Source organism: Falco cherrug, chromosome 8 (assembly GCF_023634085.1).
Source record: "Falco cherrug isolate bFalChe1 chromosome 8, bFalChe1.pri, whole genome shotgun sequence".
Taxonomy (NCBI): Eukaryota; Metazoa; Chordata; class Aves; order Falconiformes; family Falconidae; genus Falco; species Falco cherrug.
Genome location: NC_073704.1, coordinates 25,003,209 through 25,021,388, shown reverse-complemented (window position 1 = coordinate 25,021,388; position 18,180 = coordinate 25,003,209). Strand labels below are relative to the sequence as shown.

The following is an 18,180-nucleotide window of genomic DNA, read 5'->3' as shown; positions in this document are numbered from 1 at the left end:
AGCATGCCATGAAAGCTGGCTTTGCCATCTTCTAGATGATACATAAACTCAATTGCTCCTTGTTCCAGTTAGTTTAAATCCCATGGTATGGTTTGGTGGGGGTTTTCTTTGGCAAGAGCCAGAGATGCTGTCAGTCTTTTGGTTAAATTCCAGTTAGATATCTACATTCTGCCTACTTATATTCCTACTGCAATTTCAATGACAAGCAGTGAGCTTCCCCACAGCCTTAACTTGCTGTATATTGTTATAGCACACGGTTAGTTACTGCTTTTCACCAGTGAGATTTAAAAACTGTATTGGAAAAGTCAGCTTAAGTCTCTTAAAACATTTAAATGACTGTACTGTATCACTGACAGAGCTACTGAAGTCTTTAGGAACTTGGGGAATGGACAGACTAAATCAGTTGAGTGCTGTCATAGGTATTAATTAATTGAAATAACTGAAAAGGGCATCTCCTCTTTCCTAGGCACAATATACGCAGGTGACTTCTGCATACAAGCTAAGAAGAAATTTTCTAAAAATTTCGGTTTCTGAACTGTCAGCACCCCTTTAAATGCTCAAGGTGGGGAGCCAAGAAGCCATGCACCTGCACTGATTCCAAGTTCTGCACAAAAACTGTCTTTATTAATAATGAATTCTTCTCTCTTGCCTCTGCTTATCAGCTTTATGCTCATTCATGACCTTTGTGCTTATTAACATTGCTAAATCAGCTGACTTAATTCTTCACTTTGCGTAGAAATTATCCTCTTAATTGTAAAAAAGAAAGTCTGAAATCTGGTATTTCAGTGTCTGCTACCACACCTTCTCCCACCATGCACACTGCTGGGATATTATCTCAGTGCCATTGCAATGAGTGACGAAAAATCAGGGAACTGATGGATCCAGCTTATCTAAAGGAGGTCTAATTTTTTTCCAGCTGCAATTACTTTGGTGAAAACGAACCCTCTCTTTGCTCCAAATACATTCAATAGCATATAACAAAACACAATTAGAGTATTGGAACATATAATTAAGTGCTGCTTTAAACTACTCTAAGCAATGGAGCTGACTTCCACAATATGCAATTTTTTCAGATGCTTCATACAGTTGAATGGTCTTCTGTAAGCTTCCTTAGTTTCTCAAGGCAAAAGAGGAAAAGCTGCTTTTAACTCCATTTTTGTTTTTAAAATAGAGACAAATTGCCAGCCAGTACTGTGCATATCAGCTTCACTCCAGTTTGGCTGCACCACTGACACAGGCTGTCTGCCAGCTCTGACGGAAACAAATGTATTGAATACACTGACCATGGGCAAGAATAAGACTAGTTTAGGAATAACAATGGCAAAACAAACAAAAAAAAGTTAAACACTTAAAATACAACATTAGCATATTTTATAGAATCAAGACTTTCAGGCAAATGTAATGTAAAGGCAAATATACATACCTTTGCATTTGTTTGTCGTCTTATCCAAAATAGCCTTTGTGGATACAATTTTCCCATACCTAAAATGTATTACACATATGTAAGGAAAGTGAGAAAAGAACACCCTACTACAACAGATACCCAGTTCATATTATTTTATGTCCTATTACCCTTTAACGAAATGGAGTAATATATAACTATATAAGTATATAATGAAAACTCATACATAGATGGAAGTGAAGAAAAAGATCAACAATTTCAAGCATGATCTTGTTCTATTCTCCCAATGTCCTCAGTAGCACAGCAGAATCACAAAACAAGCAAGAGAAAAAGTGCTTTTAGAAAAGAATACAATTCAGTTAAAATCCTGGTGCATGTGAGAAACCACATTTTAGACCTAAGCTTGGACTCCCTCAGTATATATACCAGATAAAGCAGACAAGATACCTTGTCAGTGCTTGGCTTGCTAACTAACATGGTACGGGTGAAAAACAAACAAACAAAATAAAACCCCAAAAAACCACCAATAATAAAAAACTTAGCTATCTCTTCCCCCCAACACTGACAAACACAGGAAGATTAAACACTCTGTTCTGGAAGGTGACAAGTACAAGTCAGATTTATGAAAGCTGATCAGCAAAGGTGGTAAAAAATGTTCTGTATTTTTAAAATGGAAAATTGAAATGTAAACAATTTCAACTAAAACAAAAATGCCCCTTGAGAAATTTTCAGTTTTCTTTTTCTCATTGCCTGTTCCTCAGCTTCTCAATAACCGGGCAGCCCAGATGCAAATCTGCTACACAGTCCAAAGGTGAGCACCCAGAGACCTAAGAGCAATTAAGCTTGGGAAACAAGTGGACAGCAACCCCTGCTACAGGAACAATTGCTGTTTCTGAAGTGCTCTGCAAAGTTTATCAGTATTAGGGGTTTTGATCAAATTTAGAGGAGAATTTGTTGCTGCTAATGAAAACTTGCAATTTTCCCTGGAAGTCAAATCCCAGTTTCAATTTAAGAAAAAGCAACTCCCTTGGCCAGCATCAGCAGCGGAATCAGAAATGGAGCACAGGTTTCCCAAGTACCTTACCACAACCTTCTCTGTTTGCTTGTGAACCACATTTGATACAGTGCTGTGAGTACACAGGAGAGAAACAATGCAACCTGAGTTTCTTTTCACATGAGACTATGTAACTATGTAACTTATTACATTATGTAATAAATTATTTATATATAATATAAAATAAATATATAATTTTTTATATATAATATAAAATAAATATATAAAAAATAAAACTAATGTAACTTATTACATTAACAGCCATACCTGAGCACTATGTGCTAAGAGGTTCTCTATCATTGTATAAGAACACAAAATGAACTGAAAATGATGACAAAAGTTATCAGCATGAGAAAGCAGAATCTGGGGAAGAATGGAATTTTGCCAGTTCCCTTGCTAAATGTAACTTGAAGAGAGCAAATATAATTTTAAAAAGTTATTATTTCAAAATACAACTCACTTTCTGCAGCAGCTGTATTAGTCTTAAACTATTTCAAAATATGTATGAAGCCTAATAAATAAAATTAAGCTTAGTTAAGAGTACTCACTTGCAAAGTGATAGTTATTCAAGGATGAAGCCTATTTACAAAGTACTTTCCCCCTATAGAACATTTAAATACACGTTTCAGTGTAGTTACCACTCTCTGTGACCAGTTTTAAGCACCTTCTGTTTATTCAATGACTTATTATGTGACTTCAAACAGTGGCAAGGGGGTAAATCTGGGACACTAGCCACTAAGTGTTGGCTTCCTTATTGTATCTGAAATCGTGAGCATCTACACTAATATAAAATAGAACTATCCATCTATAGCATTAAAATGTACAAGCAACAATGAAAATCAGGGCATACCTAAATATACCATACTAGAAGCTGTAATAAAACAATAGAAATTAGAAATAGAAATAGTAGTTGGAGCAGGTGCTTCCCTATTAGTGCCACTTATTTTCCAAATACATCATTCCATTTAGAAAGCTCTACAGTCCATAAGTCAAAACTTCTTAAACTTTCTCTAGAATTTTTCTGAGTGCAGAGTAAGAGCACACATTATAAATGAGAGAGGCAAACTTCAGGGACAGAGCTCTTCAAGATCCGCTGAACTCTTGTGGCCCAAGTTGACTGCACTCAGCATTACATTTAACAGCCCGCATTCTCCATATCCTATCAGCTTCCCTAAGCTTCTTAAAGTGAAGGGCTGCATAACCTTTTGGGGGAAAAAAGTCTTTGAAGGATGATCTTGTCCCTGCTACTGCTTCAGTTCTTGAAAGCGTAGCAAGTGGCAGTAGTAAAAAACTACAGGGCTGGGTATCTATGTAAGCACAGTAACTGCAACCCTCAGCCAGTTTGGTCACGGAGGGGAGTCAGGGGCTGGCTATGGACTGTGCTGGCCCACCTATGCTGATGCACACCAGCCCATAAAAAGGTGTCTGCATGTCTGTTCAGGGACCATCTTCCACTGTGCAAGACCACCTGTGATTTAGTTCACTGTCCTAGATAGCACAGCTCCTGCAAAGAACTAACTGCCACAGAATACTGCCAAGAAGTTTCAGAAGTGTGTGTCTAAGAATGATTTGGAGAACCAGTGCCACAATAGCAGCTATCACCAGGATTTCTCCTACGATTTTCCCTGTGAATACTCCTCCCAAGTACTAGCTCCCACAGATGCCATGAAGCACAGAAATGCACTTACTCCATCTGAGCCTGGGCAGAGGGATACATCCCCTCCTTGCTCCCACCACGTGGCAGAGCACATCTCTCATGGTTGGCAGAATCACTTCTACAATGACTGGTGATTGCTCTTTCCCTCTCCTCTGAAGCAATTTTAAAAAATATGCTTTCTTTTGTATTAAATTCAAATCTTGAGAAATTACTGCTGATCTGGCTGATGACAAACAACTAGGTATTCCTTATTAAGTAGGCTATTTTTCTCCCAGAATTAATATTAAATGAATGTTCAGAAGCAATAGCCTCTTTTTTTTTTTTTTTTCCTTTTTTACTTAGTGCTATTAAAACATTCGCTGTTTGGTCTTGAATTACCTTTGTAGATAGCAAGATGTTTTCAGCTTTGCATCTCTTTTCTATACCGCACCAGTGTCAACTAACGTATTAAGGAAGAGAGGGCCTGGGTAAGAGGCAGGTAAATAATTGCCAGTGTGCACTGGTTATGGGATTAAAGGGGTATGTTCAGTTACAAATCTGTGCACCAGTGCACAAGCTATCATTATAGTACAGAACACCAATACAAATGTATATTTGCATAGGAGATGAAGAAGAAACTTGTTCAAAAACCAAGTTAGGAAGATACTCAGTACTGCTGCTTAGTAGGATAATGCTCACCAATGCCCAGTACACACTCTGTGCCGAAATGAAAGGGTAACCCACACCTACCCACCAAAGAAGATCTACTGCCAGGCAAGGTGAAGGTCTAAACACAGCACTATACCTTTGTCTTAGAAACTTTTGAAGTGGAAGACTTGAAGTGAAGCATCACCATATACCTTTTAAAAATCATATTGTACAGCAACACAGTCAAACACAGTGCAAATCATCACACTAACAGATTTATTACAAATAGCTAGGAATACTTGCAACATTCAAAATACCTCTGATGTTGAAAGAAATGGGTCCTTAAAAAACTAAGGACATGGATCAAACTGAACCACTGTTTACTTTTCTCGCTTTGTACATCTGCTAAGATAACATACTTGCAAATGTGAGGGCGATAAGATGCCATCATGAGAATGACAAAGAATGGCGAATGAAGTGGCTTGAAGTCTCTGCCACAAGTGCTATTTTGAGTGTTGAAAGAACTTAACTGTTTGTGCATTAGGGGAGGTAGCAACAACAGGCAGTGAGAGGCTTGACAGGGGCTGTCTGGAATGAACTGTTCAAGTCTTTGCCCACAATAGCTCAACATCAAGCTCACAGTGCTTCCACGTGCAGTACTGTCAAACCCTCTTCCAGCTTGTCCTGTGAAAGGTTTCTCTATCCCCTGACGCTGACTTGGAAACTAACACACCAGAAGTATCTCTGCCACCGTGGAAAGTCCTTGCCTTTTAGAGCTGCTTAGGGCCTCCATTCTGACCTGTCCAGAACTTTGTGTTGAAGATGGACAGTGCTCTCCCTTTGCCTAAGTCCATTTCAGCTGTAAAAGAGCATTCCCAGAGATCCTGCTGTTACACCTTGCATTGCTGCAGTGCTGTCAGAACTCCTCTGCTATGCAGGAACAACACTACATATCTTTTGTGTTTATTCTAGATTAATTTTTACATCTTAGCATCTTATTGCTGCCCTTCATGGAATGCTCTTTATTTCTAAGAGCCAGAATCACGTGGTAAAACCAGGCATGGATTTCTAACATAGAAGTGGCTTTGAGTACATGAAATCACTGTAAGGTGGAACTGTGAAATGAAAGAGAATTTGGCTGAACACAAAAATTTTGGCAGGGAGCCAATACTCTCACCAGGTGACCCAAAGAAAAGAGACAGCACAACAAATGGGCAGATCCAGCAAGGAGGGTGGCCATGTGGGAGAGCAGATCAGTTAATCCTAAAATATGTTGCAGCTGCTGAATGGATCCACATCAAAATAAATCTTACTTTAGACTAGGGTAAATAACTAGAACAAAATGGATAAAGAAAATACTTCCAAAGCAAGTCCTGTATATTAACGGTAACACTAAAGAGAACATGTATGTAGAGGTGCTTGGTCTGTACATAAGGTTTTAAATAAATAAAAAAATGAACTTTCTTATACAAACATGGCCTTATTCAGCGCACAACATGGTTAGTGGGCACCTTGCACGTGTTATAAATGCAGTAAACTCCTGCTTAAAAAGGAATAATATTATCCTTCAATATGACCCTAAAAAATGCATGTAACAAACACTGACTTTTGCAAATCAGTGATGTGCAACTTTTAAGACAGCATCCTCACCTCCCCAAACACAGAGTTTTCTATTTTGAACAGTACAACTCAGAACATTTACATGAAACTAACGGTCTTAACAGCCAAGACCACACCAGTCTATCTCACTTGTGGAGTATGTGGAAGCCCCAACCCATTCATCTCAACTGAGACCTGAAGAGAAGAAACCTGAGCAGTCCATGGAAAGGCCTCATCTAGGCTCAGCTTCTCTAGACCACCTGGTGCAAAAAGAGCAAAGAAAATTCCCTGTAACTGAGGAAAAGCATCAAGGGAGTTGTCAGCAAGACCTGACTTGGTACAGCTGGCTCCCATTCCTCACTACTATTCCAGTGTTCAGGGCTTTTCCAAGCCAACAGCACGGCCAAGGGAACATAATCAGCCCCAGCAATCTTTTCTCTTGGATCCAAAATGCAAGCTCAGAGCAGTCTCTGAGCAGTACAAAAGGTTTTATCTGGCTCCCACACTTCCCTCTCTGCTGCATCTTGGGAAAATGGTGTAGTGAACCTTAAGTTCTTGCTCCTTTTTAAGCTTAGATAAACACAGGGAGTTTTAGTTTCTCCATATACCAAATTTTTAAATTTCTCGATACGGGGAATTTCAGGAAATAACTGTCAATACAATACTGCTAGTCCTTGTGATAGCCTACTTCAATCCTGCTTGTTTACTTATGGGTAAATATGTTCTCTTACAAAAACTTGATAAAGAAGTTTTTCAATCCAGCAGAATACTGAGTTTGGAGAACAGAATCAAACCATATGGTTTCCATTTTTAAATTCTTCTTCACCACATCTATGGCCTAGTGTAGAAGGAGACATTGCTGAGAACATTTTGTTCGTATTTTGTTTTCTGTTGTTGGAAGACACACTGTTCTTTGAAAAATTCTTTGGAATCATTCAGTTGCTTTATGGCCATCATGGACCTAAAGATTTGCTACCAGAATATAATGAGTAGGTACCAGCAAAAGCTGGACCAATCATTTTTAGTGAATAATTAAACATTACATAAAAAGTTACAATTATATTTTTCTTTCTTTGATTTGCACAGTTAATGGATATGCATAACCTAGCTTAGAATAAATTGTGTTACGATTTGGCTAATTTGTTTGGTTCAGCAAAATTTCCTTTACCAGCTTCAGATACTCAAGCACTGGGTTAAATCAGTGCAGCCATACGTGCCCTGTTTCAGCCATTGGATCGTATTTTCCCCTATGTGCAAAATAGGACTTCCTTGTGAACCTGAATTAAAGTTGGAGCACTGCTTTGATGACACGCTGTTAAATCGTCACGTGGTTTTGACATAAGGCTAATTTCTTTCTTTCTTATTAATTGTCCCTTGGACTCTCTCATACATCAGAGAAAAAGATTGTCTTTTCAAAATATCCAAATACCCAAGTAGTTCTCATCGGCTCTTTATATTATTTTACTTGAGAGATAAATAATACCTCCAAAACTACTGTTTTGATTGTCTTTACAAAATTACTAAAATTACATTGTGTCCATTAATGTAAAAAGACTATTTTAAGGAATTAGGTTCCGAGTAAAAAAAATACAAAACAACACCCTCCACAAAAAAAGAATCAAACCCACAACCAAATAAAACACCACCACAGATCCTTGGCTTTACTGACAAGTCAATACTCTTACATGCTACTGTAAATTCTTCACAAGATCAAGAAAGCTTTCTTCACAACTCCTCCACCTTTAATTCTTCATTTAAGTTTTGCACATTTGTGCTTTCAATGAGTCAGTGGATAAAAGCATATATCAGAATCATAGAATGGGTTGGGTTGGAAGGGACCTTAAAGATCCTCTTGTTCCACACTCCCTGCCATGGACAGGGACATCTTCCACCAGACCCGGTTGCTCAAAGCTCCATCCAACCTGGCCTTGAACACTTCCAGGGACGGGGCATCCACAACTGCCCTGGGCAACCTCTTCCAGTGTCTTGCCACCCTCACAGTAAAGAATTTTTTCCTATTATCTAATATCAATCTATTGCCATTCAGCTTAAAGCCATTCCCCCTTGTCCTATTACTACATGGCCTTGTAAAGTCCCCCGGAAGGCTGCAGTAAGGTCTCCTTGGAGCCTTTTCTTCTCCAGGCTGAAGAACCCCAACTCTCTCAGCCTGTCTTCATAGGAGAGGTGCTCCAGCCCCCTGATCACCTTTGTGGCCCTCCTCTGGGCTTGCTTCAGCAGGTCCGTGTCCTTCTCATGCTGGAAGCTCCAGAGCTGAACGCAGTACTCCAGGTGGGGTCTCACAAGACCTGCTGGCCACGCTTCTTTTGATGCAGCGCAGGATTCGGTTGGCTTTCTGGTCTGCAAGTGCACATTGCCAGGCCACGTTGAGCTCCTCATCCACAGACTCAAGTCTTTCTCCTCAGGGCTGCTTTCAATCCATTCTCCAGAAGCCCGTGGCTTGGGCTTGGCATTGCCCCAACCCATGTGCAGGACCTTACACTTGGCCTTGTTGAATTTCATGAGGTTCACACAGGCCCATCTCTCAAGCCTGTCAAGGTCCCTCTGGATGGCATCCCTTCCCTCCAGCGTGTCGCCCACACCACACAGCTTGGTGTCATGGGCAAACTTGCTGAGGGTGCACTCAGTCCCATTGCCCATGTCACCGACAAAGGTGTTGAACAGTGCTGGTCCCAGTACAGAGCCCTGAGGAACACCACTCAGCACTGGTCTCTACTTGGACATTGAGCCATAGAGATCATCTTCATTACTGATGCATTTACCAATATCAGCACAGTACAAACTAGTATTACTTAATTACAAGCAATCTTTTCTTCAGACTCAGTAGGTTACAATTCCAGATTTCACTCAGAAGTAATGAGAATTAGCAAACCCAGATTTATATATATATAAAGATATATATATAAAGATATATATACACCCCCACGTATACATATACACAGATACTATCAGCTCTTACAGTTATCTGTCCTTAGAAGAGCAGATGCTTAGCATACCAGACATACACAATTTGCTGATGTGTGAACAAATACCATCTTAGTTTCTTGGACAATATTAACTTTAACAGATAAAAAGCAGTATATTATGAATAGGTATTTGGTTTACTGTGTACAGTAAGTACTCCTAATAGCTCAAAAAAACCAGGAATCGAAAACCCTAATGAATAGCAAAGTGGCGCACACAGTAAAATTTTGGAGATTATTATTTTTCAGCTACTCATTTTGTTTTTCTTAAGAGTAGTTATTTCCTGGTTTAGCCAAGGATGAGCTGTAGGGATAGGGAAGAAATGTTTTCAGACTCAGGAAATGTTTGCTTCCTCTTGCTTTGCAGAGATGTGAATAATCTCTACCCCTTCCTTAGAAGCTGTCCGAAAGTCAAGGGGAAAAAGTCCTGTTGGCATCCTACAGCTATTTTTGCAAAGGTTTTTCAATTAGTATGCTCCTTTTTGCACAACAAATTGGTTATTAAAAGCATGACCCACTGTACAATGTTGTCTCCTCAACTAAGGAAAGCTGGGAGTTTTTTAGTATCTCTGGGTATTTTAAACATTTAAGACTTACTACAGCTGGCACTAAAACAGCATTCCTAATGTGGCATTCTAGTCTGTAGTAAATGACCAGATTTCCAACAATTGCCTTACAGAGGTATTTTCTCTGTCAATCTTAAATCAACAACAACAACAAAGTAATGGCATGTTTATTTAGTTTTACTTTATAAGGTTAAGAATGTCGTAATATGTGAAAAAAACAGTTATTCTTCAGTACTATGATGACACAATCATGAGGGGAAGGGAAATAATCCATGAAGACTGGTCCCACAAAGAGTCTGGAGTTGCAGAGGAAGGCTCTCACATTCTTCCCTTGTAGGCATTGAAAAGAATTCAGCTGATGCTACTTTGAGGAAAACACAAAAGCAGCAGAACCAAAATAAGATGACATTTAAAAACCCAAGTATAAAATCTTTACAGTAGGGGTTTTTGGGGGGGTGGGGTGGGGGGGTGTGTTAATTTATAAGGAAAAAAAAAAAGGCAAATTCTGAAGAATGATCCTGTAATTTCTATCCTAGGCTCTGACAAGTTTATCAGCATCAGCTGCCTCAGTCACTCCGCTGAGGATGCGAATACAGATACGTGGCAGAACGATGATTAATAATCACCCACTCTTCAGGGTGAGGTTTTTTCCAATGCCCTGAATTTTGGCCTATCCTTGGTCTATTGCAACATGATTTTTACTACCAAACACACGGAATTTAATTTCTTTTCAATCTTTCACAGGCTAGCAAGATAATAATGCTCGACTGATGGTAGGGAGAGACCAGAGCAACAACTCCAGACACTGAAAAAGGAGAGCGCAACAGCAGCAAAAGTGGCAGAGGCAACCTCCTGCCCTCCACAGGAGATCATCCTTCATATTTCATAGACACGTAAAGATTCTCATCGTCCTAACAATTCTTATCAAAGCCGGGATACTAACATGCTGGTCCTAAATTTGTTGATTACATATCCTTTTTCTCGATAGACACACAAGATGTCACATGCTGTGAGAAAAAATGGAATTTCTAGCAACAAACTGAGAAAAACGATCTCGTTCAGTGTTTCTTGCAGCCACTGCCCCTGCAGTAACCCAGCCTAACTTCTGAAAAGCTGAGGTGATTTAACATAATCTCTGAACCATCTGCTAGGCTACCTATCAGTTCAGTAGCCTTGTTACTTACAGTTTATGGGTTAAGCAGGATAAATAACCTATCAGAAACACAAACAGATTTGTCTCTGACACATTTTGAAGTGCAACTATTGTCTAAGGAAATATAGCTTGCTTTCTCCTAAATGGGGGGGGAAAAAAAAAAAGAAAGAAAAAAAAATCACAGTAAAGACCAAAATGTCTGCTCTTCCGGAAAAGGAAGTTGTTTATCATCATCTGTCTCATTTATGAAATCAACAGTTCAGCAGAGCTAAGTGAATACTTTGCAACTTATTTTTGCCTGCACTTTCAGGAGATTTTTTTCTGTTTACCCACTTAAACTCACATTTGAAGTACTTTAAAACGTGAACTACATAGAGTTACATTATGTTTTCAAACATCTGTTTGCAGGGACACAAATGCTGGTTGACATTAAAAGTGTTGTTTCCTGCCAATCTTCTACAGAGCTTGATGACCAACGCTTGTGAAAGACCACTCTGTATTTTTCTTATAAATTACGTGGCATTGTTCTTTAAAAGAAATATTTTGGAGTTGGATCGAAATTGATGTGCGTAAGTTTGATTGAATGACTTAGAAACTGGTTCGCTACTATTCTACTTCTAATACAGTATATTGTAACTTATTTGAAGTACTTTTACACTGAAAGCATTACAGAAAGTTTTACCATAAGACACCGAACTGAGGATCATTCATATGAACATGGTTTGTGCAGTTATTCAGGCAGTCACAAACAATAAATCTCAGAATTATCATAAATCAACTAACATACATTAAGACATTCACACAGGAAGTTACCAGTAAATGCTACATTTAGAAAAGAATCAAGAGATCTGCCTCTCAATTCCTGCCTCACAAAGCAGGCTGCATTTTCTAACCTGTATCATTCAGCATCCAGTTTAGCAGAGCAAACTTTGGAGAATCCTTCTTTTACAAAAAGAGATAATTAATTTAAAAGATATTTGGAATTCTTTGTTAACCCACTTTTTAGTACTAAAATCATTCTTACTCTACTCAAGAAAACATCAGACAATTTACATTTTCTGCAGGAATTTGCCTGTGCATCTGCTGACAAAGCTATTCAGGTATATGGGAAGGGCTTACAGTTTCCTACAGCTACAAGATGGGAGAACAAAGCCACATTATTTTAAGAAAGCAAATGGTCTCACCCTATTTTCTCTTACCCTAACACTACAGGATGGACACAAATTACGCCTGGGTTAAGAGTAAAGCACTGGGGGAAAAAATAACAGCCAACCTGCACTTTATACACAACTGAAAGCAAAAACTGATGCAATATTTTTTGGAAATAAACTATCATAGTTACTGTGGCTCCCAGGAAGAATATAAAAAACACATGAAAGCAGAGAGTTTCACATATCCATAAAAGATACAGGAGTTTTTTTGAAAATCATAATTCATTTGCAAGTGAAATAATAAAGTTCCAAACAGGTTCAAATTACAAGTCTGGAATATTATTTCTAAGGTCTAGCAATTTCTTTTATCCTTTTTTTCATACTGAGAAATCATCACTAATCAAGACAATGATTTGGGAAGATGAGAAATTAAACCAGATGAATGCTAATATGTATTTATAAGCCAAGCTCGTGGCAGGTCTGCAGATGTGCATGTATTGATTTACCACTGCTAGCTGTTTTAATCTGAAAGTAAGGCAGTATTTCTACATTCCACCATAAATCTTGGCAAATTGCAGCCTCACCAATTTTGCAGAGCCTACACTAACAGCTTGAAAGAATAAAAATATGAAGACATAACAGAGTGGTTCTCGTTATTCATAGCTCCTTTTTCTTCCCTGAGCTAAACAGTACAGATCAGCTTGGGAGCATAAACTAGTCTCTCTACCTGAAGACCTTTTATTTTTCTATTCCTCCTCCTTCATCCAAGGAAGCCACATTCAGTCATTGTCAGCGTATGATGCATTGTCCTTTATTTTGGCTTTTCCTAAGCATATTTCTTTTTCTTGTGGGAGGAAATTAAGGACAAGGCAAGGGGAAAATAAAATTATTTATCAACACTTCCCAATCCTTTTTCCCCCTTGTTTTAGTCAGAACAGTATAAATCAAAAGGTGTTATTCTGGCTACAGTCCTAGCTAGTGTGAGATTACCTCCTATCTGGATAGATAGAAAGACACCTATTAATGCTGTAAGCCTGTGTACTTCAGAAGATTACTCTTCACATTATTCTTGCCCATTAATTTCACTTCTAGTGAAGGCTGCTAACCAAGTCTTATATCCTCGGTTTAAATTTAATGATGCCCTGAGGAATATGTTGGCAAAGTCTTGAAAACCATGAGACTGGAGATTGCCAAAGTACAAGGGCACTTTCAGCCACAACCTGTTTCCTAAGCCCTGACCCATCTGTCAACTCTGAACTACAAAAGACTGTCTCAGGTATTGTGTAAATTATATATAAAAAAATATTTTAAAGATACATACATATATATGTACACACACACACATAATGCTTTTTCTTGCATTTATCTTGGATGGAAGATTCATGGTCACTGGAGTAATGCCTGTCATTGATAACTTTTAAAAAATATGTCAGCACATTTTGAATGTTCTCCTTCTGTTTCTGTAATACTAAGACAACACAAAGCCAACAGGATGAATCCAAGACCTGCCCTGATGGCTTAAAATGCAAAAATACCTATTAGTTATTACCTGCATCTTGCACTAATTGAACAACCCATCCTGGAAAGTGCTGACTGCCTCTTTTCTGTCTGGAATGCAAAGAGGAAAAAAACCAATACATTCAAATAGCTTCCAGTATCTCTGGACTGCATTTGAACAGTGGTTCTTTTATGAAATACTCATAGTAACATCCTGCTTTCAATAGCTATTCTATACTGGAATTAACACCTCATGATGAAGTGTACAATTAATATCAGAGCCTGATCTCCTTTAATTTCTGCTAAGTTAATGAAAATCATACTAGGAAAGAACTAAATGGACAAATTATTCAAATATCACTGCTAAGCCTTCCAGAGGCCTTGCCCCCTTAATAGCACGGCATGTGGACTTTAGCCCTATTTGATTCTGCTTCTCTAGTCTCAAGTCCCAGCTGTGCTCAATAGCAAATATCTCCATTTCAATAGGGAAAATGGTTGTACTAAAGTAGTTCTCTCCAGGGGTCAAAATACTTCAGAAGGGCATTTAAATGGCTCTATGTTATTGAGCAGAAGCATCAGTTCACATATTATTGATTATAACTGCATGGCTCTGTTGAAAAGATGTCTACAGTAGTATTAAGTGCTGCGATAGGGACAGAGGAGTGTTATGCACTAAAAAAAAATACTATCTGTCTGTTGCCAAAATTTTAGATACATAAGCAATCACAAGCTGTATGACAAAATCTAAAGTGCAACCTTTGTGGCTGATGTGTCAGGATCATGCTCAGTGACACTTCCTCAGTTTCACACTGCTTCAGATAGACAGTCTTTTGAATATTGATTGAAGCAAGCAGGAGGCAGAGCTTGATTTCTGCAGTTTTGCAAAGAGAGCGTAATAGATACTTATATGGAAATTTGCTTTTGGTGGCTTAAATATTCTTTAAAAAAAGCATTAATCTGTTCTGATCCCATCACGACAACAGCTAGTGAGTACAACTGTAGTCTGGAACCACATTCAACCTACTGTGAGCCCTGAGCTGCAGACAGACCTGCAGTCACAGCATACTGCACGCTACCAGATGGTCACATAAAATATACCTGAGGTGGCTGAATGAACGTGATCCCCCCCCCAGACCCTCATTTCCAGTGACTTCTGTATAATGACTATGTCAAGTGCCACCATGGAAGGCCAAATCCCAGGCAAGTCCCAGACTGTGCTTTGGCTGGTGTGCCTGAGGAAACACTTGGATCTTCAGGCTTCACAGTGAAGAACACTGACAACAGAGGTTAATCCTGGCCTAGCAGGGAAAATCCAACCCATGACCATCTGTGCATAAGGGGTGACTCAAGAGTGAGTTGACTGGGCTCAAAGAAAATTAGGATCCTCCAGTTGGCTGTATCACCTGCAAGCTTGGATGGCATCTACATTAAACAGAGTAAAACATAGATTCAAAGTTTCTTAAAAGGAGCAGCTGTGGTGGTTTCACAAACCCAGAACATCAGCAGCCACAGAAGGGACTCTTCAAAAAAACACACATTCTCATACAGAGCCAAGAAATCCAATCAACCACTGCACGACAGCAAAGCTGGCAGGCAAGCAGAAAGTCAGTGCAGTTAGTTCTGTATCACTACCTTTCTTGAACAGATTCAACAACGTACGCCAACAAAGGAGCTTGTCTGACATGGTCACAGTGCTTCTGGGCTTTACAGACCTTTTTTATCATCGAGAGCCTGAGATGACTATTTCTTTGCCTGCAAGAGGGCAGCAGAATGAACCTTTCCCTTGGAAGTGATACCACAGAACTTTTCTTAGAAGTGTTATGCAAAAGAAGCTGTAACTTCTACTTAAGAATCAATCTCAATACCTACACTTCAGAGTCTAAAATAGTTCATTTACTAATTTTTCCAATCAATTTATTTTAACAAGATGTTTAAACCAATCCAAATAGGAATCTTAAAATATTTTTTATGAAAACCACTCAGAAGCAGGAAAATATAATGCATACAGCTATCACACAAAAAAGGACTGGGAATCCAAAGAGGCAATGGCTATATCCAGTGTCAGAAAGCCACTCATCAGTAAAGAGTTAAACAGTATCTAGGTCACCCTACAGTCTTTCCTGCACACCCTCAGCTCACCGCGTATCGGAAATGCTGTGTGGGAAGGCCAGGGAACTAAACTCACAGACCAAGTATGACTCAGACTGCAGCAATTTAATGATACTTTTTTTCTCCTAAATTATCCTTGGGATTAAAAGAATCCACACCCTCAACATGAAACCAAATCACAGCAAAAGGAAGAAACCACAAATTCGCAGACCTTTCAGTCAAAAGAAGGTATCCAGAAGCAAATTAATTATTAATGGTAAAGGACTGAGACCTTTCCTATAACATACTTTATGGTCAGAACAGCAGAAGGTGAAGAATTTGAGTCCCAGTCAGATGTTCTTCTGAAAGCCCTAGTGGGGATGATCTCAGCAACAAGAATGTCAGAGAACTGCTTGCCAAAAAATTAAAGGAGAGCTGTCACAGCCAAATGCTGACCTACACCACTAGAGGAAAGCAACTTGAGAGAAACAGCCTCACATTTCCGCCACCACAGCAGAAGCAGAACCAAAGAGTTGTCAAATACGTTCAGCACAAGCATAAGCAGAAGACAACTATGAGATCCCGGAGAAGGCAAACACCAGTGACCCAGGTCTAAACACAAATCCAGCCAAATCCCTGAGGAACAATTACTATTTCTGAAAATTCTGTCCCACTGAACAAAGCAGAAGTTTGGGAAAGACACTAATGAGCAGAAGAAAACATTGCCCTCAGAAATACTCCTTCCTGACTACAATATAAAATCATGAAAATGTAGTTTTTCCTCTGCCCTCCAAAGCTGCCTCTCTCCCCTTCACTTCAGGAAAGGACAAAAAAAAGCACACTAACTACCACAAAAAGAAAAGCAAAGTTAAAATGTCCTAACGGCACTAAAATGTCTTCTATCACAGGAACTCGTGAAGTTTCATCCAGAGAAACAGAAACTAATTTCCCCTTTTTCATGGCAAAGATTCAACTAGTTTTGTTGTGGTGATTTAAACAGCAGTGGATCCCTTTTTCAGAAGGGATTTTTTTTTTGTAAGTATATGGAAAGCCAATTATAAAGAACTGAACATCTGCCTTTACAGCTATGTATTTAGATGTATTCTGCTCTGTTTCTAATTAATTATCCATTTTTTATCCCATGAAATAAAGAAACTACTATGTTCCCAAAACCTGTATCCACCATATAAGCATCACTAGGATGCTTGGTCAGTAACCAGTTAAAATTCTTGCTGCTGCTCACCTTTCAGCTACAACCATGGAGGAGTACATATCCTTACATAACCCTAATCTCCTCTAAGTCAGGGGTTTAGACCCAAATGAGTTCAGGTGGAGGGCTCTCTCTTGAGAGTGTCACTTGATCAATGAATTGTTAGTAACAATTACAAAGGCAACACCTTTGATAAAAAAAGACCAAAAAACATTACCAGAAATGAAGCAGAAGTCCCATGTTCCATACTGATTTAGACCAACACAGGGTTCTGCTTCAGGTCATTGCTTCAAAAAGCACAATTTATTGCTTACACAGAAACTTAAGAGGAAAAAAAATTAAGTCTTTCCTGTTTTTCAAAAAGGAATCAGACTCAAAAACTTTTCTTACTATCTACGCACAAACACCAACTTTCTGTGATCTACTGAAACCTATCTACTGTTTGCACCTTATCAATTCTACCCAATTCAGTTGTCCAAAACCGCAAGCCTGTGCTCCTTTGACTGCCACTTCAACGCCAGCCTCCACTCAGGATGGGAAACAGTTGATCGGTGCCGGTCAGTGCTGCGTCCTTTTCCTGGGAGGGCCACCCTTTTCAAAATACTTAATGACATTTTCAAAACTGCACAATTCAGAGTAAGTGTCCTAGGCTTCAAAAAGAATTAACAAGTATTTCACTGAATAAGCAATTAATAGAATGGGTGGAAAAAACTTCAGAATTTCTCATGGAACAAAGTAACATGAAATTCACTTGGGAAGAACAAAAGACTGGGACAGATTATTGTCTATTTTTATAATGTCATAGCTCTGAATATTTGGAAAATGTTCGAAAAGAATTGATCCTAATTTACAGAATAAAAAGTACATTCATGCTGAGGCCTTGGTATGATGATGGGACTTTTTTTCAGCAGCAGTCCTGGCTGATGGTCTTCCTTTCCCCCCTAGTATTGTACCTCTGGTACTGGGACAGGGAAGCCCTGTAAGCTGCCACTGAGGAAAAAAAGCATGGAGCAACACATGCCCTCCAGTGTTTGAGATCTTCTGCATATAGCAAACAGACTTTTAGTAACAAACAAAAAAGCTTTAACAATAAAGTTAAGATGAAGCCTGCTGCACAATAAAAACAAATAGCTTCCAGTGAGGGAAATGTAGGGGGCTGAATACATGATCTCTGGAGAAAGAAAAAAAAAAAAAA

General features: G+C 38.9%; 1 protein-coding gene across 4 annotated transcripts in view; it reads right to left on the bottom strand.

The window, feature by feature from the left end:
* Positions 1-18,180, bottom strand: part of RBMS1 (RNA binding motif single stranded interacting protein 1) — a 148,985-nt gene that overhangs the window by 39,425 nt on the left and 91,380 nt on the right. For all 4 annotated transcript variants that reach the window (XM_055717851.1, XM_055717852.1, XM_005442843.4 and 1 more), the window contains exon 3: positions 1,424-1,482. In XM_055717851.1, coding sequence (XP_055573826.1) covers positions 1,424-1,482 — 59 coding nt within the window. The remainder of the gene's footprint in view (positions 1-1,423; positions 1,483-18,180) is intronic.